General features: G+C 48.2%; 1 protein-coding gene across 1 annotated transcript in view; it reads right to left on the bottom strand.

Moving 5' to 3' along the window:
* Window positions 1-1,695: 1,695 nt before the first annotated feature.
* The window catches only part of IL6R (interleukin 6 receptor), a 46,805-nt gene continuing 21,610 nt past the window's right edge, over window positions 1,696-26,890 (bottom strand). Inside the window, exons 4-10 of the mRNA XM_065895832.1 lie at window positions 25,646-25,818; window positions 24,835-25,001; window positions 24,151-24,292; window positions 12,947-12,993; window positions 11,719-11,788; window positions 7,548-7,641; window positions 1,696-1,942 (exon numbers count right to left, since the gene is read on the bottom strand). Of these exons, the coding sequence (XP_065751904.1) occupies window positions 1,696-1,942; window positions 7,548-7,641; window positions 11,719-11,788; window positions 12,947-12,993; window positions 24,151-24,292; window positions 24,835-25,001; window positions 25,646-25,818 (940 nt within the window). The remainder of the gene's footprint in view (window positions 1,943-7,547; window positions 7,642-11,718; window positions 11,789-12,946; window positions 12,994-24,150; window positions 24,293-24,834; window positions 25,002-25,645; window positions 25,819-26,890) is intronic.

Below are 26,890 nucleotides of genomic sequence, written 5' to 3'. Positions count from 1 at the left end.
CCCAGAATACTTGAGGGTGCTTGTTTGGGTAACCAATAACATCACTGAATTTTCAAAGCCCAGACAGAAAAGTGAACTGAAGTGGTTACTGCAGTGTCACGGCTAGACATTTACTCGGTACTTCAATACTAGCTGAAATGAATCACATTCAAGGAACTAACTAAAGAGAGGAAGGCACCAAGTTTAGGGTTGTTGTTTTTTTTTTAATGAACCTCCTCTGATACCCAAGGGCTCATGGCTTTCAGGGGTGGGGATTTTCAGCTGACCTGCTGGGTAATCGTGGGAGGCTTGCTTCCCAGCACTGTGACACGGAGCTGGACACCGTTTCCTTCTCAGCCGCCTGGGGGAGTAGTAACAAGCTGCTTTTCCGCTAAATTAGAAAAGAGGCAGACTTTATTTTTTCACTTTTTAAGGCAAAAACAAAATTTAGAATGAAACCAGAGTCTCTTCTCTAATAGGGCAAAATCTCCTTTTCTCCTCCTTTTCCACTTGACTCAGTTTTGTGCTAAACAAAGCTATTGTGCTTTTCCCCCATTATTTCTATACTGACACTCAGCTAATACTGGATCTTCCACCCTCTGAAGATAAAATAGTCAGCAGTTTTTTTAAAAACCAAATTAAAATCCATTCTTGCCGGGTTCTTTTGTCTTTTTGCATAAATATTACCTTCCCTGGTTACTCAGGCTCAGCTGAAACTAAAATAAACAAAGCTGGAATAAGGCAGCTTTGATTTCACCACTGGCAGAAGCCCTCCCTAATGCCAGTTCTCATTTTGGAGGGCCAGGGGAGGGGGAGAATGGAGAATGGTGGTTTGCAGAGGCCGCTGTCCCCCCTCAGCAATGCTATGACAGACAAGCGTGGAGACCCTGTCCCCACCACTCCCCTCCTTCCCCAGGGCTTCTTTCCTGAAGTCCTAGGATCCAAAAAGGGACATCGAGCCAGTGCAGCTGCTTCTGGATTCAGCAAGCGCCTAGGACTATCATTCACATTTAGAAAAATGCTAATGAGGAACTGATTAGAATTCCATTTCAAACCTTCAGGCCCTGAGATACAATCACCCCCCTCTCAGCTGTTCAGTGAAGAAAAGCAGGTGAGACTTTTCCCCCAGCCACGGTGGTTTAAGAAAAGCCAATCTCAGGCCTAGAAAAACTGAATTGAGAAGGCACTTGGGCTTCAAGAAGCTTAGAAGATGAAACTGTGCGGTGGGCCAAGAGATAAGCGACTCAGGGAGTCTTTGGCTGGACATTCATCCCACCCGCCTGAGGGTGCAGCTCCTGGAGGTGGGTCGGGGTGCGCAGGCGGCCAGCAACTTGTCCACACCAAGCCCAGGGGGGAGTCTGAGGTCTGTGCAGCCACCCGGCTCAGCCCACCTGCGTGTCCGGTAGAGTCTTGACACCCCTCTCTTCACGGGGGCCTGAGTTCACTCTAAGCCCTGTAAGCAGGGCACTGGGGGAAGAGTGGTTCAAAAACTCAACCACCTCTTCCTTCTGAACAGACGCAGCAAACCGTTTTTTCACCCAGCACAGAACTTTCTGCGAGGCCCTTCTGTAGAGGCGAAGCCAGAGGCCCCGAGCACCCGAGATGAGCTGGCATGGCAGCGAGGAGCGTCTTTTGCTAAGCCAGTTTGTGCTTCAGCATCCACACAGTCCAGGGGGCCTGACACCGCAGGCTGCCAGGTGCCACCCGGCCAGCCAGCTATCTGGGGAAGAAGTAGTCTCTGTTGCTGATGTCATAAGGTCTCTGAGGGCCACTGGCATCTGGTCGGCTAGTCCTCGAGGTGTTGTCAGACCCAAGGCTGCTGGGGGACACCGGCGGGGAGATGAGGGGCACAAGCACTGGGGTGGGCTTGGGCCTCTCAGGGACCAGCTGTCCCAAAGAATATGGTGGGTGCACGCTCGTCTTGCCTTCTTTCAGAGCCTGCAGCTTCCCCGTCTTCTTGAACCTTCACACAGACACACAAAGACAAACCACGCAAATGTTGAGTTCCCTCTGTGATAAACCCGCAAGAAAAACACCAACAGCTGGCAGCCCTGGTGGCCTGGCACTCCTGGGTTTCAGCTCCAAGAAGTGATAACTATTTATTCATTGGCTGTTTATTGTTACCAGGAGTTACACAATCCTCTGAAGAGTCATCAAAAATATCCCAAGAGGGCTTCCCTGGTGGTGCAGTGGTTAAGAATCCACCTGCCAATGCAGGGGACACGGGTTCAAGCCCTGGTCCAGGTAGATCCCACATACCGTGGAGCAACTAAGCCTGTGTGCCACAACTACTGAGCCTGCGCTCTACAGCCCGCGAGCCACAACTACTGAGCCCACGTGCCACAACTACTGAAGTCCACACGCCTAGAGCCCGTGCTCCGCAACAAGAGAAGCCACCGCAGTGACAAGCCTGAGCACCGCATCAAAGAGTAGTGCCTGCTCGCCGCAACTAGAGAAAGCCCGCGCACAGCAACGAAGACCAACGCAGCCAAAAATAAATAAATAAATAAAATACCCCAAGGGAATAGGTATGTGTTGTGGGTCCAGTTTAACAATGGGGAAACTGAGGCTTTGAGTGTGGCTTTGAGTGCCCCGTTATAGCACCGAGAATTTAGTTTGTCCTGCTCCAGAGGCTACCCAGAGGGGCCCCTCAGTCAAATTAACACTGGCTAGAGGTAGAGAATTGGCAGCTGCCTTTAATGGCAGGGAAAAGGCTGTACTGCTCCCTCAGCAGTCCTCCTGCTCCTCTTGCTTCCAATATTCCCGGCGTCCCCAATTCTCCTTACACCTCTGGGTCCCCTCACACCATGTTGGCACGTTCTCACAGACTCGGCCGTGGGCACCACTTGGGCACAAGTGACTCATCTGACAGGAAAGTCAATGTTAAACAGGAAGGAGATAGACATCTCTCTGATCATAGCTTCGTTCACCCTGCTCCATTCTGGGCCCAAAGCCAGGGCTCAGTAACTGAGAAAAGTCACTTGACAGCCCAGAGAAAGATGAGATGGTGATAGCAATCTTCAAAGGTACAGTCAGGTCTCCTCCCTGAAGGGGCCCTTCTGTCGGGTGGGGCAGCTCTTCTCCCCCTCCTGCTTCCCACTTTGTCACCTATTAACTTATTGCCCACTGACCTCAAAGTGGGAGCAAGGTGGTCTCCCTCAGTTCTACCAAATGTCAGCTACTCCAGGAAGGGCTGGGAGGGAAGAGGGGAAACCAATGTCAAAAACAAGGTTTGGGGATTTTCCTTAGGTTTCTTTTTATATCGACAGGCTACTCCTGTCCTTGTTATGATAAATAATTGATAGTTGGCTCCAAATCTGCCATTGGCTCTTAGCCTGTTATCCAAATGGAATAAACAATCTGCAGAATGTGACTTAGGCTTCGCCATTCAGGCACTGCACAGGAAGGGAACACAGCAGGGATTGCTTACTGGAGCTACGCTGGGTCCCTGGGTGGAATCCTTCTCCCTCATGAGAGAACTGAGGATAGAGTCATTATACTCTGGATTTCAAAATATTCAGATCCTCTGACCCAAGAATTCCACTTCTGGGAATATACCCTCAGGAAAGAGCATAGCTATGGAAAAAGCTTTATGCGCAAAGATGTTCAACACAGTGTTATTTACAAAAGCAAAACAACAACCCAAATGCCCAATAATAGGAGGTTGGTTAAGTGATCTTGGGTATTATAGCCACCTAATGGAGGAGTGATGAAAGTGAGGTTTACAAAGAATTTGTAACAATGGGAAGAAGTGCTTATGTTATATAACTGATACTAAATTTAAAAGGCAGGATTCAGAGCTGTAGAGACAGAATAATCATGGCTACATAAAAACAAACAAGAAACTATGCAGAGGAAAAAGACTCAGGAAATTCATCTAAATATAAAGTGTTCATGAGCTGGGTGTCAATTGCACGGCTATCTTCACTTTGTGGAAATTCATGGCACTGTACACTTATGACATCAGCACTTTCCTATGTTTGTTAGACTTCGATCACATTTACATTTTAAAAATTAACGGTGGCTGTCTTTGCATAATGGGTCATTTTTCTCCCTTCTTCCTATTTGTCAGTATTTAGCAAATTACCAATTTTTAGCAATCATGTATCACAATTTTTTTTAAGTCTCTATTGATGTTACCTAACCAATATGGAAAGCAGTCTCTGTCCTCAGTTTTTTTCCAAAGCAATTGGATGGGTAACTGAGAAAGATGAGCTTTCCTTCTTTTGAGGAGTAAATGAGATTTTTTGGCAAATCACTAAGCTCAGAGGGGCCTTTGAAACCCCAGGGCCTGGGGTATATCCACATTTGGCACTGCCCTGCCCTGGGCATGGGTCTGAGCAGGGCCTGGGGGCTGGAGAGGGTGCAGGGCGGGTAGAAGGAACAAAGAGCTGAGCTGTCAGACTTCGTTTGCACCTCAGCCGCCACCTTTTACCTATTTTACATACTTGGGCTTCGTAATGTTTTGCTTAAAGAAAAGGTTCTGCAGCTAAAAGAAATTTTTAAAAAACACTTATAGGGCTTCCCTGGTGGCGCAGTGGTTGAGAGTCCGCCTACCGATGCAGGGGACGGGGGTTCATGCCCCGGTCCAGGAAGATCCCACATGCCGTGGAGTGGCTGGTCCCGTGAGCCATGGCCTCTGAGCCTGCGTGTCCAGAGCCTCTGCTCCACAATGGGAGAGGCCACAACAGTGAGAGGGCCGTGTACCGCAAAAAAAGAAAAAAAAAAAACACTTATCATATCCCTTAACCATAGAAGTGGGAGAGTGTGATTTTAAAATATTGAAATGAGGGACTTCCCTGGCGGTCCAGTGGTTAAGACTCTGCGCTTTCACTGCAGGGGGCACAGAACTGAGATCCCGCATGCCCCGTGGTGCGGCCAAAAAAAAAAATTGAAATGAGACAATACATTCAATACAAAATGATTTAAATCATAGGCATACATATAGGAAATCCTCACCTAATAGCAGAAAAGCAATTCTCTGCTATGAGAATCCTATTTTCTCAGTGCCTGATAGCATAAAATAAAGAGAGAGAAGCAGTGGGGCACAGGAAGTAGGGTGGGGAGAATTGGCCCCTGTAAGTTATAACATCCACTTAAGAAGATGGCACACTTTCTTCAACAGCACACTTAAATTTTAAAAAATTGTCACTGATGTTGCTGGAAAAATATTTAGGAAAATACTATGCTTTGCTTGAGACACAAAATAAATGTACTAAAAATAAAAAGATGGTGTCACAGGTGGGCGGGCTTTACTTCCTCCACCTGCCTCTCATTCTGTCCACTGTAATCTGGCCACCCCAACTGTACAGTGGCCCAACCATTTTGGCACCCCAGGCTCCCACATCATCTCTACATTTATACTCTTGTCTTGACACGGGGGACTTTGAGAGTAGGAGTTTTTCATTACTTGAAATAACTGGCCTCTTTCCAAATAAATTTGCCTTATATGAGAGAAAATGGAAACTCACCAGGCTAGGAAATAAATTACAGATATGTTCTCTGCACAAGGCACTGTGCCTTCGGGGACTCTGGTTGTGTAGCAACCAGCCAGTGTACAAATACCATCAGCACATTAGCAAACTAAGTCTGTGATGAGCGCTGTGGCCAATTCCCAGCCTAACGCTTCTCTCTTAGGGGTTAACAGCACACCAAGATGGCGCTGCTTGTTTGCGGGGCCACTGGCCAACACTGGACTGGGCCCACCTCTTAGCTGACAGCAGGCTGGTGCAGTGGGCAGGGACTCTCAGGACACAAGTTCTAGGCCTGTCTCTGCTAATTAATAAGTTGTGTGTCCTTGGGCAAGTCATTTACCCTTCAGGGCTGTTTTCTCATTTGTAAAATTAAGAGTTTGACTAAATGACCCGTAAGGCCGTATCCAAAAAGCACAAGCTTTGGGTTTGAATCTTGGCCTTATCCTTACTAGCTGTAATCACTCCACCTCTTTCAGCTTTCATTTCCTCATCTGTCAAGTGGAAATCACGATATTTACTCCATAGGGTCTGTGGTAGGTTATAAGAAAGGCCTTTTGAAGCCCTAATGATATAGAAATAGAAAGAGAACACAGAAGTATGTGTCTGAGGTGAGGCAAGGGATCCCTTAGAAGGCAGCAGGAAGACCTCGGAAAGTTGCCATGGCCCCTCTCTGACCCAAAGGTGTAAAAGACAGTGAGTTCTTGGTTCCTCCAAGGAGTTACCTCCACTCTTAAGGAACCTTATCTTCCGCACACCCTTTGGACAGCTTGCTCACTACTTCATTGGAAAATCAAAGCAAAACAACCCGAACACAGCTTGAGCTGTCATCTTCCAACCCAGACCACCTTGGTGGGCGAGCTATTTCAGGGTCACTGTGAGAATCCAATGAGCTGTAACATGTGGAAAAGCTCTCTGCCAAGGTCTTACCCCTCCTTCCCAAGCACCCTCAAAGACCACCTCTCACAACCACCAAGTAGAGTCCTTGAAAGTTACACACAAGGGAAGAGACAGGAAAAACACAGTGAAGTTTCTCCTCTACTTATATTATTGTAATGAACCACCATCCAAAGTCAGAGCCCAGCCTGATTTCCTTTAGGGCTTCAGCATATGCAAAATTACCAGTTCCTGCGGTAAAATCATGAACATAGCAAGTTTTCTTTATTGCCCATTCATTGGGAGCACTGTTACATGATCTCTCCGCAAGCTTGGGAACCAATGACAAAACCAATGGCCGAATGGAGAGAGAGATTCGGATGAAATGGGCATGGGCGTTACAGTGACCAGGGTGCCAACCGAGCCCTCACCTGTGGCGTTTCCTCACCATGACCGGACGAGGGCACTAGGACAGGGCATTTAAAGGTGATCCACTAGGTCTGCTTATTTGGAGACATGGAATATTCCCAAGAATGTCTAGCCAGGCACTTCAGAGTTACCTGTGCACATATCCCTGGTGTGGTGTTTCTCTCGTGGTATTTTACTGATTTTAGTACGTGGCTCTTGGAGGAGAGGGAGGGTCATATTCGTACCGCAATCCCAGAGCCTAAGGGGTTTCTTCAGTGTCTAACACACACTTCTCCCTCTGGTGTTCACAGCCAGGTTTTCCTGCTTCTTCTCCTCCCCGTCAGGCCACTCCTTCTCAGCCCCTTTCTCATTGCCTCCTCTACACAATTTTTCAATTGTATTCCACAGGTTACGTTGTTGGCCCCATCCTCTCCCGTGGCCCCAACTACCACCTGCCTGCTGCCAATGATCTGAATTACCTCCAAAACTTGTTCACTTGGAGTTTCCCCAGTGGCGCCAACATGTAATCGTCGCTTTTCATTCAGTTGTTCTACCTCCAGTGTTTTCCATTCTTCATGGACGACACCCACCATCTGCCCAATTGCTTAAGCCAGAAACTTGAGGGTCAGACTTGACTCCTCCCTCTCTTCCATTCTTCTTTTCTGAGTTGTCATCAAATCTTGTCAATTCTACCTTTAAAATATACCTTGAATCCATTCATGGCTCTCCAACCCATTGCCAGCATCCTAGCCCTGGCAAAGCTAGATCAGAAACATGAGAACACCACAGGACCACCCCCCGGGCCCATCTCACCTCAGGACAATGCCAATACAGAGGAGCGTCCCGAAGGCCAGGCTCCCTCCAGCCACCAGGAAGGTGGGCAGTGGTACCGAAGTAGAATCTTGCACTAGAAAAAAAAAAAAAAGGAAGAGAAAGAAGAGGAGGAGGAGGAAGAGAGGAGCAGAGGAAAGAAGGGGAAAAAACCACTCAGCAGGTGCTGTCAAAACCTCAACAGAACCTCACCCCTGTAGGAAGAAACAGCTCTGCGTTAAGCAACAGGCCACTTGACGAGCTTGCCAGCTTTCTGGCCAAAGCCACCTCTACAGGAGTCACCCCCAGCACAACCTGACAGACCCCAGGATTCCACCACTTGGCAAGAGATACACCTCAAGCTCAGAGCTTCTGAGCGCCTGCGGCCAGCCACAGACTCCCACTCACTTTCAAAGTGGCTTTTCTAGTGGCATTCAGCCTGCCCCACAAGGCACAGAGGGAGTGCCCGAAACAGAGGCTTGGGGGACCTCATTGACGGCAGCGCCACCGAGGAAAATGTCACGGAGGCTCAGGTGCTTTAAACCAAGTGTTCAGGTGCAGTTTTCCCCAGTGGGGTGTCACCTCTTGCCTGTCTCCCCACTTGGTACTCAAGCCCCAGCCATATGAACTTCATTCCATCTTCCTCATGCCATGTTCCCTCTTCCCCCAGAGCTCTTCCCACATGTCCTCTTCTCCCCCAGAACGCTCGTCCACCTTCACTGCACCTCTTTGCTGTCCAGTTCCTCCTGGACCTTTGAGTCTCACATGAGGTGATGTCATTTCCTTTGAGAAGTGACCCTGCTCCAAGCTGGCTACGTGCCCTTCCTGGTTACTCCACCCCCTCCAGTCTGAGCTCCCTGAAAGCCGGGACCACATGTGTCTTTTTCCCAACTGCTCCCAACGGCTCATGTGGTGCCTTGAACGAAGCAGGCTCACCAATATTTCATTGAATGAATAAAAGAACAAACTAGCTTCACGGGCTCCCCTGGTGGTGCAGTGGTTGAGAGTCCGCCTGCCGATGTGGGGGACACGGGTTTGTGCCCTGGTCCAGGAAGATCCCACATGCCGCGGAGCGGCTGGGCCCGTGAGCCATGGCCGCTGAGCCTGCGTGTCCGGAGCCTGTGCTCCACAACGGGAGAGGCCACAACAGTGGGAGGCCCACGTACCGAAAAAACAAACAAACAAACAAAAAAACCCATAATGCTAAGTGAAAGAAGTCAGTCACAAAAGACCACATAATGTATGATTTCATTTATATAAAAAGTCCAGGCTTCTCTGGTGACACAGTGGTTGAGAGTCCGCCTGCCGATGCAGGGGACGCGGGTTCGTGCCCCAGTCCGGGAAGATCCCACATGCCGCGGAGCGGCTGGGCCCGTGAGCCATGGCCGCTGGGCCTGGGCGTCCGGAGCCTGTGCTCCACAACGGGAGAGGCCACGACAGTGAGAGGCCCGCGTACTGCAAAAAAAAAAAAAAAAAAAAAGAAAGAAAAAAAAACTAGCTTCACAAGCAGCCACGTCCTCCCACAGAAAGCTCCTTCCCATGGCTGCCAGAGAGAGACCCTGGACTAGACAGAGAGTACATCTGTCTACCATCATTCTCTCCTGCCAGCAATGCAGACACTTGCAGTCTCATGGGCTTGGGATTCAGGCCCTTCTGCCCCAAACAGTACCCAGTGCTGACGAAGATGTCACCTACCAGTCATCACTTCGAGTGCCCAGTGGATGCAGGCTTTGCCTTGAGCCCCAGCTGGTAGTGGGCACTGACCACAAGGACGGGTCTCTCCTAGTATGTCCTACGTCTCTTGGCAGAGACAGCCATTTCATGTATGCTTGGCTGACTCGTTTACTAATATTTCATCACCTTTTGTATTTGTTCCTTCATTAATTCAACAAATATTTATTGAGTGTCTATCGTGTGCCAGGCTTTGTTCTAAGCCTTGGGGATACAGAGAATTGGATGACAGAAAGGCTCCTGGCTTCCTGGATCTTACGTTCTAATCAAGGGAGACAGACAAATACGTACGTAATATGATGTCAGCTGTGACAAGGGCAATGATGGAAAACAAAGCACAGGAAAGGAAGAGTGACAGCAGGGGGTTCTGTCAGATTGGCTGGTGGGGAAAGGCCTCCCTGAGGAGGGGGCATTTGAGCAGAGGCCTGGATGAAGGGGCTGGCCAAGGCAGAGCAAGCAGCAGACACGAAGGCCATGAGGTAGAGCATGTGTGGAAGAGTGAGTGAGAGGGAGAAAGGAGGAGGCGAGGTCTAAAGATTGGGGGCCTGACTCCATGGAGACTAGGGCCTTTCTTAGGTCTTTGGCTTTTACTCCAGGAGAGAAGATGGTGTTGAGCCAAGGAGAGCTTGCATTTGTGTTTTAAGAATCATTCTGGGAACTTCCCTGGTGGCGCAGTGGTTAAGAATCCGCCTGCCAATGCAGGGGACATGGGTTCGAGCTCTCATCCGGGAAGATCCCACATGCCGCGGAGCAACTAAGCCTGCGCGCCACAACTACTGAAGCCCACGCACCGCGACGAAGAGTAGCCCCCACTCACCGCAACTAGAGAAAGCCCGCGCGCAGCAATGAAGACCCAATGCAGCCAAAAATAAATAATAAATTAAATAAATAAATTTTTTAAAAAAAAGAATCATTCTGGCTGGTGGCTGGAAAAGAGTCTATTGGTGATTAAGACTAAAAGCCAGCAGACCAGCAGACAGCTCCTAAATTCCTACAGGAGGAAAGACAGCAGTGGCTGGACCGGGTGTTGGCAGTGGAGGAGGTGAGAAGTGGTCAGCTCCTGGACATGCCTCGAGATACAACTGGCAGGACCTGCTGAGGGACTGGACATGGGATGAGGGATAGAAGAGGAAGCATGTCTAATTCCCTGGCCCCAGCAACCCAGAAGATGTGGTGTCAGTTCCTGAGATGAGGAAGAAGGATAAGAACAGATTTGGGTTGAAGAGGCGGGGAGGCATCAAGCATTCTCTTTTAGGCACATTCAGTTTGAGATTTTTAGTAGGTATCCAGGTGGACACGTCACCTAGGCAGTTGGATACACGAGTCTGGATCTTAGTGGAAAGGTCAGAGATGGGGCTAGAAGTTTGGGAGTCATGAGCCCCTAGATGGTCTTTAAAGACATGGGGCTGAATGAGATAGATCATCAGTGAGAGCAGATGGAGAAGACTCCAAGGTCCTTCCTCCACAGCAGCCCCTGAACTGCTGCCCCAACCTCCTGCCATTCCACCCATATCATTTAAGGCTCATTTCAAATGGCACCTCCTCCATGAACTTTCTCTGATTCCCCCAATGGACATGTTCTCTCAAGTCTCTAAATCCCACTTTGCTTTATCTATGGCTCTCTTTTGGCCAGTCTCACACTCTGCTCTCTGTTAGTTACTACTTTACTCTTTACCAGAGCCTGCCCCCTGGATGGTAGACTCCTGGAGAGCAGGGATGCGTTCAATTCCCTCTGAGTTCCCAGCTGTGCAGGCAGAGCTTAGCCTCAGGTGTTTAGTAGGTCCCCCCAGGTGCACTGTACTAGGTAGGGCTTTGCAACTGGGATGACAGAGCATGGGCGTCCAGCATCAGGTGCGGCAGGAATCTGCCCAGGTAAAGGTAAGGAGGCCAAGGCGTTCCTCAGAAAGCCCAAGAGCCATCAGATGGATCTACTCAGCTACTGAGCCTCCAGGGTCTGGAACCCATGAGTCCCATACATATAGTAAAAAAGCACAGGACCTGGGATCTTTCTTTTTTCTTTCGTTTTTTGGCTGGGATCTTTCTTGATGAGAATGTTACTAAGTTTTCCTGGTCTCACAGGTATAGGGAATCAGAACCATTGAAATCAAGGGTTTCCAAAGCAAAGATTTATTCCATTCCTCAAAGTGTATTCCATTTCAGACTCCAATAATTTTGTTGGTAGCACATTCATTTGTATTCTGGGCCAATTGTGAAGTATTTTACTGACTTATCCCACCCTTCTTATGGTCTCTTCACTATATCATAGCTAACAATATCAAACTTGGAGGTATAAAGTAACAAAAAAGAATATTTCTGGCATTGATCCTTTTCATTAAGCAGACTGGTCCTCTGCCAATATTTCCAAAAAGAAAAGGACTTTCTGCAGAGACAAGTTCTTTTGCATCCCGTAGGCCATAGAAATACAAAAATATCCAGTCCTTACCTGGGAGGCTTGTTGCATTTGCAGAATCTTTGGAGAAAATATTTTCATTATCTTCATTAGTAGTAGGTGCCTAAAAGAGACATTCCTGACTGTAACCCTGTTTCTGCAGATTTCACCATCATTCAGGACCCAGCTCAGGTGCCACCTCCTCCTTAACCCCCTGCCTGATCCACCCAAGGCATTCCTTTCTCTATCTCATGGACCTCTCCATCTCTGACCTGTCAATCTCAACTTTTGCACTATTATTTGTATCTAACAGCTTGCCTACTCAAGGTGGGGATTTCTTCCCATCTGCCTCTCTACCAGGAGCTTAAGGGCACAGCACCTTCCACAGAGGAGAATCAATAGATACCCCGAAGCAGCAGTTGTATTACGGGTCCGGTCCCAGGGTGTGGATACCACCACTTACTAGGAAAACCACAGGCTAGAACTTTGGATCCACCACTTACTAGCTATGTAACCCTGGGCAAGTTTCTTAACCCACGTGGGCATCACTCTTCCTCCCTTGTAGGCACAACCATCCTGACACCCAAATGTTGGTTATCCTAAGGATGAAATGAGTTAGCAAACGCCAGGCTCAGAGCCTAGCACGGCGTGGCAAGTTCTCAGTGTCAGTTCCCTCCACGCTCCAGCCCCACAGGCATGGGCTTCACCCTGGAGCTGCTTCCACTGGTGCCTGGACAGTCCTGCATCCAATATAGCCAAGGCCCAGGACCCTAGGCTCCTTCCCTGTGCTGTCCAGCTCCAGGAGTGGCTGAGCCTCCCAGCTTAGCATTTAGGGAATTAAGGACCAGGAGGGGAGTTGTAGTTGGATGGGAAATTGGATTACTCGAGGATTTGTTGAGCAGCTTCAGAAGTAATCCTCTTTCCAGAAAATTATGACACCAGGAGTCCACAGGGGAAGAGCTCAGAAAAACTGAATCTGAGTCACTGGCTAAGCTGTTAGTGGTGCCCAGAGGTTCAGAGATGAAACAGCAGGCACCAGACACAGAGCAGCTCAGTGAGCTAGGTCGGCACTGCTCCACACTTTCCATGGCCCACATCCCCGGGACGAGAACTACTCTTACCCTGCTTTACAGAGGTGTGAAAAGGACAGGCAAGTTGCCCGTGGCCATGTTTCTAGTAAGTGGCAGAGCTGGGATTTAAACCAATTTCTGCCTGATGCCAGCCCACAACCCTTAACACTAGGTGCTGTCGCCGTGACCCTTTGACAAGAACATGAGCTCACCTGTGTGGAGGGGGGCAGCTCAGTCTCAGCTGGAGAACTCTTGGATTCTGTGGATAGAAGAGTCATTATTAATGATTCATGGATGCTGAAAGTCCTATCTGATGGAATAAAATTCATCACAATGAATTTTATGCTGGAAACAAACAAATATCCAAACCTAGAGGACTAGCTATATAAATTATGATATAGCCACATATTGTAATAGTCTTTAAAAATATTTTAGAGGGCTTCCCTGGTGGCGCAGTGGTTGAGAGTCGCCTGCCGATGCAGGGGACACGGGTTCGTGCCCCGGTCCGGGAAGATCCCACATGCCGCGGAGCGGCTGGGCCCGTGAGCCATGGCCGCTGAGCCTGTGCGTCCGGAGCCTGTGCTCCACAGCGGGAGAGGCCACAACAGTGGGAGGCCCGTGTACCACAAAAAAAAAAAAAATTTTAGAAAACAGCTAAGAATATGCTATGTTTTATGAAAAATCCAAGACAAGAAAAAGGCCACAGAGTTTGATCCAGAGCTTCTAAAGAAACACATTTATATCATTTTTCATTATATGTTATATGATATATTGCAATATATATATTCACACAGAGAAAAAAAGTTGGAAGGATACACAGCACTAGATATAAACACCATTAACATTTTAATTTCCTTTATGCACATTTTTGCAATAAAAAATATTTATTTAAACAACAGATTCTAGGGACTTCCCTGGTGGTCCAGCGGTTAAGACTCCATGCTCCTAATGCAGGGGTCCCCGGTTTGATCCCTGGTCAGGGAACTAGATCCCGCATGCCGCAACTAAGACTCGGCGCAGCCAAATAAATACATACTTTAAAAAAAATAAATATAAACAACAGATTCTCACCTGCCTGGGTGGGCTTAATACACTTTGCCCAAGAAGGGAGGGGGACTGGGCACCCTCCCAGGCCCCTCATCCTCCATGGGAACCACGTTTCTGCAGAAACCCGCAAGGCTGCAGTAGGCCAAGTATCAAAGCGAGAGTGCTGACACAAGGCCAGGCTCAGCGGCAAACGTGGGCCCGAGGGACCAGACGCTGAACCCTGACAGGCAATGTGTGGAATGCTCTGGAGTTTAAAATATTTTCTTTTCAGTTCATCATTTTTCCATCAAGAAATTAAAAATACCACAGAACCGGTTTACACAAAGATGTCGAGCCTCCCTGAGCCAGGAGTAGAAGGGCTAGCAAGGGGTTGGAGGAGAGGGTGACCCTACTTCTGCTCAGGACAGACTTTCCAGAGGGAGTGTGACTTCCCAGGAGGGGAGAAAAACCACACACTAGCAGAAGTGGAAGGGACACAAGAGCATGTTCACCCTCCCCATTGTACAGAGAGGAAACAGAGGCCCAGAGAGGGAAAGCAACTTGTCCAAGGTCATACATCAAGTTAGCCCCAAATCAACCTAGGATAAATGGGAGGGACACAGTCTCTTATTCCTGTGTGTTCCTCCCAGACCAGCCTAGCAGAGAACAGTTAGACTCATAGCAGGGGGTGATTGAAGGATTAAAGGAGAGGGTGGGGATACTAGAATGAAAGCTAAAACCGGGAGACAGGAGCAATGCTACATAGGAAATATGGCTGACCATGGATGGTCATTCAGTGCAGTGGTTCCCAAACCCAGACATGTTCAGCATCATTGGTGGCTTTTTAGGTCCCATCCTTGACCTATGGCCTCAGGATCTCCAGGATGGGATTCAGACATCAGGGTTTTGAGAAGGTTCCCCAAGCCCAGAGAGATGTTTCAGGAAGAAAGGGAAACCAGTATACTTTCAACCCTCAGCTCTGACCCCCCAACATGGTACGTGGTCCAGAAAAGGATGTTTAACCTTTGGTGGCTCAGATTTCCAGGGATAAAGTAGGAATTTTATCTCAAGTAACCCAGGAATGTTACCAGAATGGACAAAATTTTTCTAATGCATGGTAAGATTGTCTTACATAACAAGACTTTTTAAAAAGCTCCCTAGGGACTTCACTGGTGGCACGGTGGTTAAGAATCCACCTGCCGATGCGGGAGACATGGGTTCGATCCCTAGTCTGGGAAGATCCCACATGCCACGGAGCAACTAAGCCCGTGAGCCACAACTACGGAGCCCACATGCTGCAACTACTGAAGCCCACACACCTAGAGCCCATGCCCCGCAACAAGAGAAGCCACTGCAATGAGAAGCCCACGCACCACAACGAAGAGTAGCCCCCACTCACCACAACTAGAGAAAGCCCGCACACAGCAACGAAGACCCAACACAGCCAAAAAGAATAAAAATTTAAAAAGAAATAAATAAATACTTTTTTGTAAAAAGTTCCCTAGATGATGATGGGGACCCCTGATTCAGACCATTTGTCCCCTGAGATGGAACAACTTTTGCATCATTATTACTAATAATCATTTCCATTTTACAGATGAAAAAACTGGGGATCAGGGCCGGAAGAAATAAGTTAGGTTAATAATACTAACTGCATACTAATAGAATATTACTAGTATTTCTAGTACCGACCTTTGTGGAAGCTCACCCTACTCCAGCTCCAAGTGGTTCTTAGCCTATGTGATGGGGAAGCCTCACAGCAATATATGAGGCAGGTACTATTATCTCAGGTTTACAGAGACATGGAGGCTCAGGAAGGCTATAAAACATTAGCAACATCTGTGAGCACATTTTTTTTTTCTGTTTGGACAGAAGTATTTCATATTTCTCCTAAAGTATTTTATATTTCCCAATGCCTCCCTTCAGCTAGCATGCTGGGTGAAAGAGGGGAAGGAACCATCATTCACTGGTCCCCTTGTGCCCCCGTGTGCCCCCCATGTGCCAGGAAGTTACAGGGGTAAGGATAGTGGTGGTGGTAACCAGACAAAACAGCAATAATAACAATGCCTAATATTTATTGAGCACTTACTATGTGCCAGGCACCATTCTACCTACTTTACATGAATTAACTCATTTAATTCTCACAACAGTACTCTGAGATTGGTACCATTTTTATCCCCACTTTACGTATGGGGAGAATGAGGCACAGGGAGGTTAAATAGCTTGCCTGAAGTTTTGTAAGAAATAAGTGTTAAGGCTTTCTGACTCCAAGAATACTCTTTTTTTCCCCTTTGTTAAAAAAAAAAAAAATCACCTCTAGATTGAACATTTCTCAAATTCAGGGACTGTATCTTACTCATCTTTGTAAACTCACTTCTTAACACAGGCCTGGCATCTTGCTGAAAAACTCTGTAGTTAGAAAAATATTAATTATGGAAAAAATCACTTGGAAAAAAAAGACTATTCGATACATTAACAGCAACACTGAGTGTGTCCCTTGTATTAATATTTCCAGATTGTAAGGTGTACTTTTATATTCATAACAAAGTGAGTGAATGAATGACCATACTCCAATAAGTGAGACTGATAAAGACCACCTGTGAGTTTCTTCCACACAAGTTTTTAAAACAAGAGACTTATTTCTGTTAATTTGAGAATGGATTTGGGTTTGCTTGCTTGGGTTTTGGAATAGATAAATCCAATATAAAAGATGGCAGAGGTCTTCATACAGATGTGTAACCTTGGTCAAGACACTTAACCTCTTTTAGGCCTTGTTTCTTCACTCTAAGCAAGGGGATAACTTCCTCCTGCACAGATCACCTGGGATCACAGGCTGAAAGGACCTAGCACTCGCGCGGCACACAATAATATCTGCTTAAAAACTGACCCAACTCTCAAAATTCAGGGCAGAGAGTATAAAACATTTTCTAACACAATAATTTTTTTAAACCTAGATGACCTTGGGTATAGCGATAACATTTTATTTTATTTATTATTTTTTAATAAATTTATTTATTTATTTATATTTTTGGCTGCACTGGGTCTTCGTTGCCGCGTGTGGGCTTTCTCTAGTTGCGGAGAGCAGGAGCTGCTTGTCGTTGCGGTGGCTTCTCTTGCTGCAGAGCAAGGGCTCTAGGCACCGGGGGCTTCAGTAGTTGTGGCATGCAGGCTCAGTCGTTGTGGCTCGTGGGCTCTAGAGCGCAGGCTCAGTAGTTGTGGCGCACGGGCTTAGTTGCTCCGCGGCATGTGGGATCTTCCCGGACCAAGGCTCGAACCCGTGTTCCCCTGCATTGACAGGCGGATTCTTAACCACTGTGCCACCAGGGAAGTCCCACTAACACAATCTTTTTAAATTGTATATTATAACCAGTTAAGATATGGGCCACCGGGCTCCAGGGTTGGAGTACATAGAGGGAAAATAGGAGTGGGCTGAGAATAAGAAGAGGAAAAGGAAAGTAAAAGGAAGCCAGAGAGGGTCAGAGAGATGAGGACACAAGGGAAGAGGGAGAAACCACAAAGCCAGACATTCCCAGAGAGGGGTTGGGGGCAGGGACACAGGAACCCGCAAGCTGAGCAGCACCTTCCACTCAGCTTCACACCTTCCCTCACAGCGTGTAAACCACCAACCAGCAAGTTAATCACGGCTCCTCCATTCATGAAAAAAACAAAACAAAACAAAACAAAAAAACCTCACCAAGGAGCTGACAGTCTCCTGAGGAGAAAGAAGTACCCTCCAGCTGGGCCCCAACACCACCCAGAATGATCTGTGGATAAGTCTATTGGTCTGAGGCCAAAGGAGAAAAAGACGGACAAGGCAGCGTGGATATTTGCACGGTGTAAGGTTGCCAAAGTGTCTTCCTTCTGAGCTTAAGCCCTTGTTTCAGCCTCTCCTTTATGAAATAATGGTGATGGTCAATGGCAATAGCAACTTTTTACTTAGCCATTTAACTTTATGTCCTTACTTTGCAAAATTAAAAGTTGGTGAACTTATTTGGTCCCCAAAATTCTTTTTGAAATTTTACAGAAATCCCAGGAAGCTCTGAGCTATCAGGGAGGGTGTGGGAGCAATATGCAGGCTTGTGATCTAGAAAGATGCCCGTAGCAGTGGCGTGGAGGACGGCCTGGTGCTCACACACCAGAGACAGAGATCAGTTTGGGGGGTCGTTATAAGAATTCTGTCGAGGGCTTCCCTGGTGGCACAGTGGTTAAGAATCCGCCTACCAATGCAGGGGACACGGGTTCGAGCCCTGGTCCAGGAAGACCCCACATGCCGTGGAGCAACTAAGCCCGTGTGCCACAGCTACTGAGCCTGCATGCCACAACTACTGAAGCCCGCACGCCTAGGGCATGTGCTCTGCAGCAAGAGAAGCCACCACAATGAGAAGCCCTCACACCGCAACAAAGAGTAGCTCCCGCTCGCTGCAACTAGAGAAAGCCTGCACACGGCAACGAAGACCCAATGCAGCCAAAAATAAACTAACTTATTTATTTTTTTATTTTTTAAAGAATTCTTTTGAGATGGGACAAGAACCTGAGCCAAGGAAGGGGGGTGTCTAGCCTGATGTCCTGGGGATGTCCCGGCTCAGGGAGCAGGCTGGGTGGTGGTGTCCTTCTCTGGACAAGGAATACAGGGAGGTTTGTGAGGGAGGGTGTGGGCCCAGCTCTGGGCAGAGTGGAGACAAGAATCCAGAGCTCCAGGGACAGGTGTGGCCTGAGACACATGTGAATGGCTGGCATTTGGTATACACTTACCACGTGCAGGGCTGGGTGCAAACGGCTGTCCATCTCGTTTAATATTCACAACAACCCTGTGAGGGGGGGGTTTTGGTTTTCGGGGTTTTGAGGCAGGCCTGTTATTCCCATTTGACAACTAAGCACACCTGGGCTCCGTCAGGCACTTCCCTAAGGTCGCACTGTGCAGGAGTAGGGCCAGCAACCAGAGCCCAGTCCGCCTGTGCCCAGCGAGGACAATGCACAGAGTGGACGTGGAGAGGCCACCCCGTGGAAGGGGCACATGGAGACGCCGTGGAAAACAGCACGAGAGTGGAGGCAGGGGATGCACACTGACGGTTGAATGGGGCACAATCTCTTCAGAAACGTGTCCCCAGGTGCCCTTTAACCTGCACAATTTCCCCCTCGGGGGTGCCAAGGAGAGGAACACAGTGAACGCCCCCAAAATGGGACCGGAGGGTTTGAGGTGACAGTACGTGGCTTCAGGGATCGGGCCAGGGAGACCCATCTGCCCGGAGAGTCCGCAGCCCCGGCCTCTGGGCGCCCCAAAGGCCTTGCGGATACAAACCTCTGGCACCTCCTCAACAGTGTGATCCCAAAGAACGGGTCCATGTCACTCGCTACCTGTCACAAGTGGTTCTAATTATTTTCCAGGTGAGCAGGGTGTGAGAGGGAGTTAAAGGGAGCAAGAAATAACCCTCTTATGCCTAATGGGCTTTTCCCTAGCACTTTGCCCCAAGTTCGCTGTGCAAAGGGTCCACAGACTTGCTAGATGCCAGCCCTGCCAGTGCTACCGGAAAGGACAAATCTGGGAGAACTCCCACTCTGGGAAGAGCGGCTGACCAGCCGCCTGTCAATGTATAAGCTCTTCTTCCTGCCCTGACATCAGGGTGACATCAGCCCTGACATGCAGGGACTCGATGAGTCTCGGCAACAGGTGCTGTCAGCAGTCACCTGGCCTTGCTGGCCGGAACAGGGGCCCCAGACTGGGTGACTCTGCGCCCGGCGTTCACACAGGGAACCTCGCTGTGGCCACAGACTGTGTGCGGCCAGGCCTTGGCCTCAAGGGGGCAGCACTCACTGAAGTCCAGACTCCTCAATCCCCTCCCCCAGGCCTCTACCAGCACCCCCTCCACCCCCACTCTCTGCAGGCCTTCCTGCAGGAGTAGCCTGCCTCCACCTGCCCCACTGGGACCTCCCACCCACACATCTGTGCTCCAGCCCCACCAAAAGGCCCTGCCCTTGTTCACAGTCCGTGCCTTTGCACCTGCTGTTCCCGCTGCCTATAAGCCCCATTCTCTACCTGGGAAACTCTTATACATCCTCCAGGACATAACTCAAATGTCACCTCCTCCATGAAGCTTTTCCTGCTCTTTCTAAACTGCCCCAAGTATTGTCAGCTCCACAGCCTTATCAAGTACAATGGGATGCTCCCCGAGCCCCACAGCACATTCTATAATCACTGGGAAAGCTTTCGAAAATACCATTCCACATTCTAATTCAGTGGGTCCAGGATTGTATCCAGGGCAATTCTAGGATGCCCATAGCCCCACTCTCTTTATCCCAAGAACCAATCAACATGGCACTGCAAATTGCTAATCCTTCTACATTTGCAGTACGGGTTATTATTTCTAAAGAATGTTTTCTCACTAAATTCATAAAAATTCCCAAAGGGGACAAGACAGGTCATGTCATCTCCATTTTACAGATGACAAGACTGAGGCTTTGAGAGGTAAACTAACTTTACTAAGGTCATACAACATGATTCCCAGGTGCAATGTAGTTCCCTTGACCTCTGTCATATCCCCCACACCTAGGCAGGGGCATCCTATCTGTGTGAGCTTTGAGGGCTAGAGGCAGGTCCTTGGGGTTGGAAAGCCCATCGATGCAGTATCTAGTGCACTGACATGTCCCAAACAGTCAAATAACTCTACCGTCAGTAAAACACACCTAACCTCCCTCTCATTTTCCAGAAGTGCTCCCCAATTTCCAGCCTAAATTCTTCTTGCACCAGAATCATCCAAGTTCCTCTTGCTCTGCCCTCAGTGGAGAGGGGAGAAACTGGTATCTCTCTTGGACATTCACCACTGGGGTTTTGAACCCCCCCCAAAAAAAACCCCACACATGTAGAGAATGAGGAGCTCAAACTCTTCAACTGCTTATGTGAACAGAGGCCAAGAGTTCTGTCTGAGCTTACACAGTCACTGTAGCAAGTCACAGAAGCACAGGACCTAAGGCTGAAAAGTCAGAGACATGTCTCTGCTACACTGTCTTCCACTGTCAGGAGAACGTCAACAATTTAAAGAGGAACATCCACAAATGAGACCAGCTTTAAGGGAAGGTGACCAGACAGGTAAGGAATCCACAAGCCATCCCATACAACAGCCTGGGAACAGAAGCCCAAACAGATATGAGTCCCCTGGGAATTCCAGAAGAATTCAGAGAGAGCAGACTAGCAGACTTATCAGGGGTTACCCTGGAGACCAAGGCCCACTGAGGCCAGATTTGGATTCACATGAGAAAGAACTTCCTTCTTGAATAGACAGTTCTCATAAAAAGATATACAAAGAGCCAGTAAGCACATGAAAAGATGGTCAACATCACTATTTATTGTGGAAATGCAAATCAAAACCACAATACCACACCCATAAGGATGGCTATTTGAAAGAAAGAGAGGAAGGGAGGGAGGGAGGGAGAGAAAGAAAAAGAAAGAGAGAAAGGAAGGAAGGAAGGAAGGAAGAAAAAGAGAGAGAGAGAAAGAAAGAAAGAAAAAGAGGGAGGGAGGAAGGAAGGAAAGAAGGAAGAAAGTACTAAGTGGTGGCTAGGCTATGAAGAAATTGGAATGTAAGGTGCAGCCACTGTGGAAACCAGTACAGTGGTTCTTCAAAAAATTAAAAATAGTATTACTATACGATGTAGCAACTACACTTCTGGGTATATACTCAAAAGAATTGAAAGCAGAGACCCAAACAGATATTTATACACCCATGTTCATAGCAGCATTACTCACAATAGTCAAAAAAAGTGGAAGCAACCCAAGTGTCCAACTATGGATGAACAGATAAAATATGGTATATATCTACAATGGAATATTATTCAGCTTTAAAAGGGGAGGAAATTCTGCCACAGGTTATAACATGGATGAATCCTGAGGATGTTATCCTAAGTAAAATAAATCACTCACAAGAAGACAAATACTGAATGATTCCACTTATATGAGGTACTTAGAGTAGCCAAACTCATAGAGACAGAGAGTAAAATGGTGGTCACAGGGGCTGGAGGTAGGGGTGAATGGGAAGTTACTATTTAATGGGTATAGAGTTTCAGTTTTGCAAGATGGAAAGATGGTGGTGATGATTGCCCAGCAATGAGAATGAATTTAACGCCACCGAACCATAAGCTTTAAAATGGTTAAAGTGGTAAATTATAAGCTATGTATAATTTACCACAATTTAAAATTTTAAAAAAACAAGAAAGAACTGTCTAACAAAACAGGATTTCCTAAAGCTGTTTGTAACCATCTACATTAAGTGGTTGGGATAAAAAGTAAACAGGTGTCGGCCTGTATCCAGAACATTTCCTCTGCACAATGTGATAAATGATTTGCTCCCCTTGCAAAGGCTCCTAAGGCCATGTTAATGTTTGGCCTTCAGATAATGAGCGGCTCAAAGTGTATACAAACCAAAGACAATCACGGACAGGGCAACACAATCTAGCCTGAAGGATGTTCTGATTTATTTAAATGGTCTTTCTAAGTAAGATATAGTAGTTAAGCCTCCCTTCTTGTCCAGGTCTTAGCAGGAAATGAACTTTTGAGGAGAGGATTCAATAGAAAGTTGCCTCCTGCTCTTGATGGACAGGAGCGGGGGACAGCACAAGAAAAGATCTGAGCCTGCGCCTGACATTGCCTACATCCAATTAACAAGACACCCTAAGCCCTGAGCCCACTCCTCTGGCTCTCCCAGGACAGGAAAGACAAGGGTCACACACTGCAAGCCCAGGGTAGGGAAAAGGCCATCACATTACAGCATCCATTCTGGGGGAAGAATGCCAGCCTACATATAAAAGTCTCCCTGAAGGGATTTCCCTGGCGGCACAGCGGTAAAGAATCCGCCTGCCAGTGCAGGGGACACAGGTTGGAGCCCTGGTCCGGGAAGATCCCACATGCCACAGAGCAACTAAGTCCGTGCGCCACAACTACTGAGCCCACGCACTGCAACTGTTGAAGCCCACTTGCCTAGAGCCCGTGCTCCACAACAAGAGAAGCCACCACAATGAGAAGCCCGCTCACCACAACGAAGAGTAGCCCCCGCTCACCGCAACTAGAGAAAGCCTGCGCGCAGCAACGAAGACCCAACGTTGCCAAAAAAAAAAAATTCTCCCTGAAGCCAGGGGTAGAAGAAAATGGCAGGGGTAGGGATGGGCCTGGACAATTTATATCATTCTATCCTTTGCTTTTTTTTCCATACACACTCAATAAATGGGTATTTTATTATTTTTTAATTGTCTGGTATTTAAGAACAACTAATTTGGTCCAATTATGCTGCTGGACTAAAAAGATCTGACCCTGAAGCAAGCCTGGAAACTATTCTAAAATAAGAACACTGGGAACAATGGGATGGGCTGCTACAAGGGATAGTAAGCTCTCCATCTCTGGAAGCATTCAAGCAGAGGCTGGGTAACCACTCTCTGGGAGATTCCTGTACTGGGTATAGGTCTATTTCATCCTAATTTTTCATAGGAAGGAGTCAAAAGATAATGTCTCAAATTATGTTCTCAGAAAAAAAAGAAAAAAAAAGCCATAAGTTTGTTATTCAGAGTGAAGGAGGTCACCAGCAGAAGAACTAGAAACAGAAAGTGAGCAGCTTCCTCTAGAAAGCAGGGCTGGAAATGGGAAGGGGTGGGGCAAGGGGCACATTATTATAAGCCCTTCTTTGCCATGAGAATGTATTAATTTGATAAAAATTAAGTTAAAAATAAATTCCCATGGGTTAAAAAAAAAAACATTAGTCACACAGTTGCTAGACAATACATTTCTCAAAAATATTGAATTACATGGGAATGCTCACAACATTTTATATATAAATATACACACACATAAATATACTTAGAATAGGAAAGACGTATAGTAAAATGTTCTCACTGGTTTTCTCTAGGTGGTACGAATACTGGTGATAATTATTCTTTATATTTTTTGTTTAGAATTTTTCACTAATCACATTATTACAGATGGTTATTACTACCTTTAACATTTTTTTTTTTTCAAGTAAAAAGCATTAGTTAACTGTGGTAGGTTAAATATAGCTACAAATTCTTTGCGGCTCCTCCCATCAAGCTGTGGAGGAACTTTCCCCCCTTGAGTCTGGGCTGGCCTGCTGGCAGATGACAGACCTCAAGGAGAACGGAGAGCTCCAGCCACCAGCCAGAGTCAACCGTCAGATGTGGCAGTGAGGCCATCTTGGACAGTGCAGCCCTGACGCAGCTGCATTCATGATTCAGGCAAAACCTGCACAAGAGCTGCCCAGCTGACTGATTTTCAACAAATTGAGCAGATGAATGGTTGCTTTTTTACCATGAGTTTGGGGGTGACTTGTTACATAGCAACAGATAATTGATACAGTAACAAAGCTGAAACATCCCTTCCGCATTGATCACATACCTGTCCAAGGGACGCCCGTGACCTCCTGGCTCCATTCACTCCATAAGCCATGCCCAAACTCCTCCTGGGCCCGAAGCTGCACCACGTGCTTCATGCCACTCCAGGCGTCGTGGATGATGCAGTGATACTGGAGCTCCTTGACCTGAGGGCGAGAGGCACAGGTGACTCTGGGGTGGGGCCTGGGTGGCACCAGGTTAAGCAGCTCCACAGGGACATGGGAGTCCTGGGACAACCCCAGCCCTTCAGCTGCTCCCTCTTGGGTCCGGTGGATGACTCAGCGGGGCAGAGATGCGCCAAAGGCTCACACCACCCTGGAGGCTCAGAGCCAGGTGGGGTTGCCGTCTGGGCCAACTGGTGCAGAAGCTGTAAGTCACAGCCCCTGCCCCCATGTAACACAGAATCCTGCAAGCCACACCCTTGACTTGCAGGCAGCCCATCTCTCTTCCCAGCTCACACTCGATCTCACAAACTGGCCTGCAAAGAGGAGACTGGCCTGGCATTATCATTCCCATTTTATAAATGAGGCAGCCAAGGCTCAGAAGGGTTCAGAGACTTACTCAAGGCCATGCAGGTAGTGAGTGGCTGACCAGGACCCAGAACTCATTTTTTTCTTTCTAGTACCCTTTCTACTACTCCTGAGTATCTAAGGGCTCTTTTCTGTCCAGAAGTGAAAGAAAAATTTACCATCCACATTGTGAACGTCTTTGATCGTTCAGCCCGGTATCGGAGCTCAAACTGTAACCTGTAGAAATATGAGTTCCAGGAAGGGGGGTCTTGCCAGGTGACGCTGAGCCAGCGGGGGTTTCTGTCCACGGCGGTGACCGTGACATTGACGGGTGGGTCCGGCTGCACTGTGGGAAAAGGGAGCACAGCTCCTATGCGGCAGCAAGTTTGGTGCCAAGGAGAGACCCATGAAGACTGCAAGTCCCCAGCAGGCAGGACCCCACCTCCAGCCCCAGACCACTTCCCCAGGCACACACTGACAGGGCGCTCGCCTGCCACAATCAGACCTCTGGCAAGTATCCCAAGGGCTTCCCCGGTGGCGCAGAGGTTAAGAATCCGCCTGCCAATGCAGGGGACACGGGTTCGAGCCCTGGTCCGGGAAGATCCTACATGCCACAGAGTGCCACAACTACTGAGCCTGTGTGCCACAACTACTGAGCCCACGTGCCACAACTACTGAAGCCCACGCACCTAGAGCCCGTGCTCCACAACTAGAGAAGCCACCGCAATGAGAAGCCCGCCCACCGCAACAAAGAGTACCCGCTGCTCACCCCACAACTAGAGAAAGCCCGTGTACAGCAACAAAGACCCAGCACAGCCAAAAATAAATAAATGAATAAATAAATTTATTAAAAAAAAAAAAAAACTAAAGCCCAAAAGGCACCAGCTCACCAAACCCCTCACCGTCCCCTCCAAGAAGTCCATGAGGAACATGAAATCAAAAAAAAGGAAACAGTTGGAGGGGAGATGGAGGCCTGAAGGGCTTACTTACGGATTCCATAACCCTCAAATGTTTGGGGTCTGCTGGACTGGCTCCCAGCACTGTTGGAGACACACAGGGACACGACGTACAAAGAGTTGTCTCCCTCTGGGACTGCCAACTGGCAGGAGAACTGCTGTGACTCCGGGGAGTACTGGCACGGCTCCTGGAAGTCTTTCACTGGACTGCAGACACAAAACAAGGGCGGGGCTCGCTGTCAGTTGCTGCACTTACTCAGGACAGGAGAGAAGAAAGGGCAGGGGTTAGGAGCTCAGGCTCTGCAGTCTGACCCCGGTTTTTTTTTGTTTTGTTTTTTATTTTTATTTATTTATCTTTGGCTGCATTGGGTCCTCGTTGCTGTGTGCGGGCTTCCCCTAGTTATGGGGAGCGGGGGTTGCTCAATAGTTGTGGCACAGGGGCCTAGCCGCTCCGTGGCATGTGGGATCTTCCCAGGCCAGGGCTCGAACCCGTGTCCCCCGCGTTGGCAGGCAGATTCTTAACCACTGCGCCACCAGGGAAGTCCCGTCCCTGGGGGTTTTAATCTCCACTTCACACTGAGTAGCACTGGGGATTTTGAGTAAATTATCCAACCTCTCCAAGCCTCTGTTTTCTCATTCGAAAATGGGAATATTAACAGTACCCACCTCACAGGGGCTTCTTAGGATTAATTCATAAATGAGTGTAAAACATCTAGCTTAGCATCTGGCATGGCAGTCTAAGGGGCTGAACTAGAGGGCACGCTCAATCACTGTGGCATCAGAGAGGTAGTGCATTCGGGCTCCCTGACAGGTCCTGGGCTCTTGGCACTGCAGGGGATGCAGAAAGGAATCAAGAGGCCCCACCCTGGCCTCAAGACACTAACAGAAAAGACCTGCCCTCAGAGGACTAGGACAGCCAGTAGAATGCCATCCCAGAACCTCGAAGTGCTGGAAGGGTTTGCAAAGAGGTGGCAGCGTTTCTGGCAGTGAGCCCAGAAAGGAATCCTGGGTGATGAAGATATTAGAGGTGAGTCAGACACTGTCCCACCTGGCCTGGAAGCCTGAGACTTCACCAACTTGTGACATGTGTGGGCATGTGAGTCCAGGGCAGCCACTCACCCTGCCGCCTCAGTAACAAATCACCCATCAACCCCTGATTTGAGTTTTAACCCCAGGCCCAGCACAGACTTACCTTCTGGGAAGCCTGCCCCCACCTTCCCAGTCTGAGTTAGGGCCTCCCTCCCTCCCTCCACCGTCACTCAGGCATCCATCCCACCTA

The sequence above is a fragment of the Phocoena phocoena genome, chromosome 1, assembly GCF_963924675.1.
Source record: "Phocoena phocoena chromosome 1, mPhoPho1.1, whole genome shotgun sequence".
Taxonomy (NCBI): Eukaryota; Metazoa; Chordata; class Mammalia; order Artiodactyla; family Phocoenidae; genus Phocoena; species Phocoena phocoena.
This window is presented reverse-complemented; position numbering and strand designations above follow the sequence as displayed.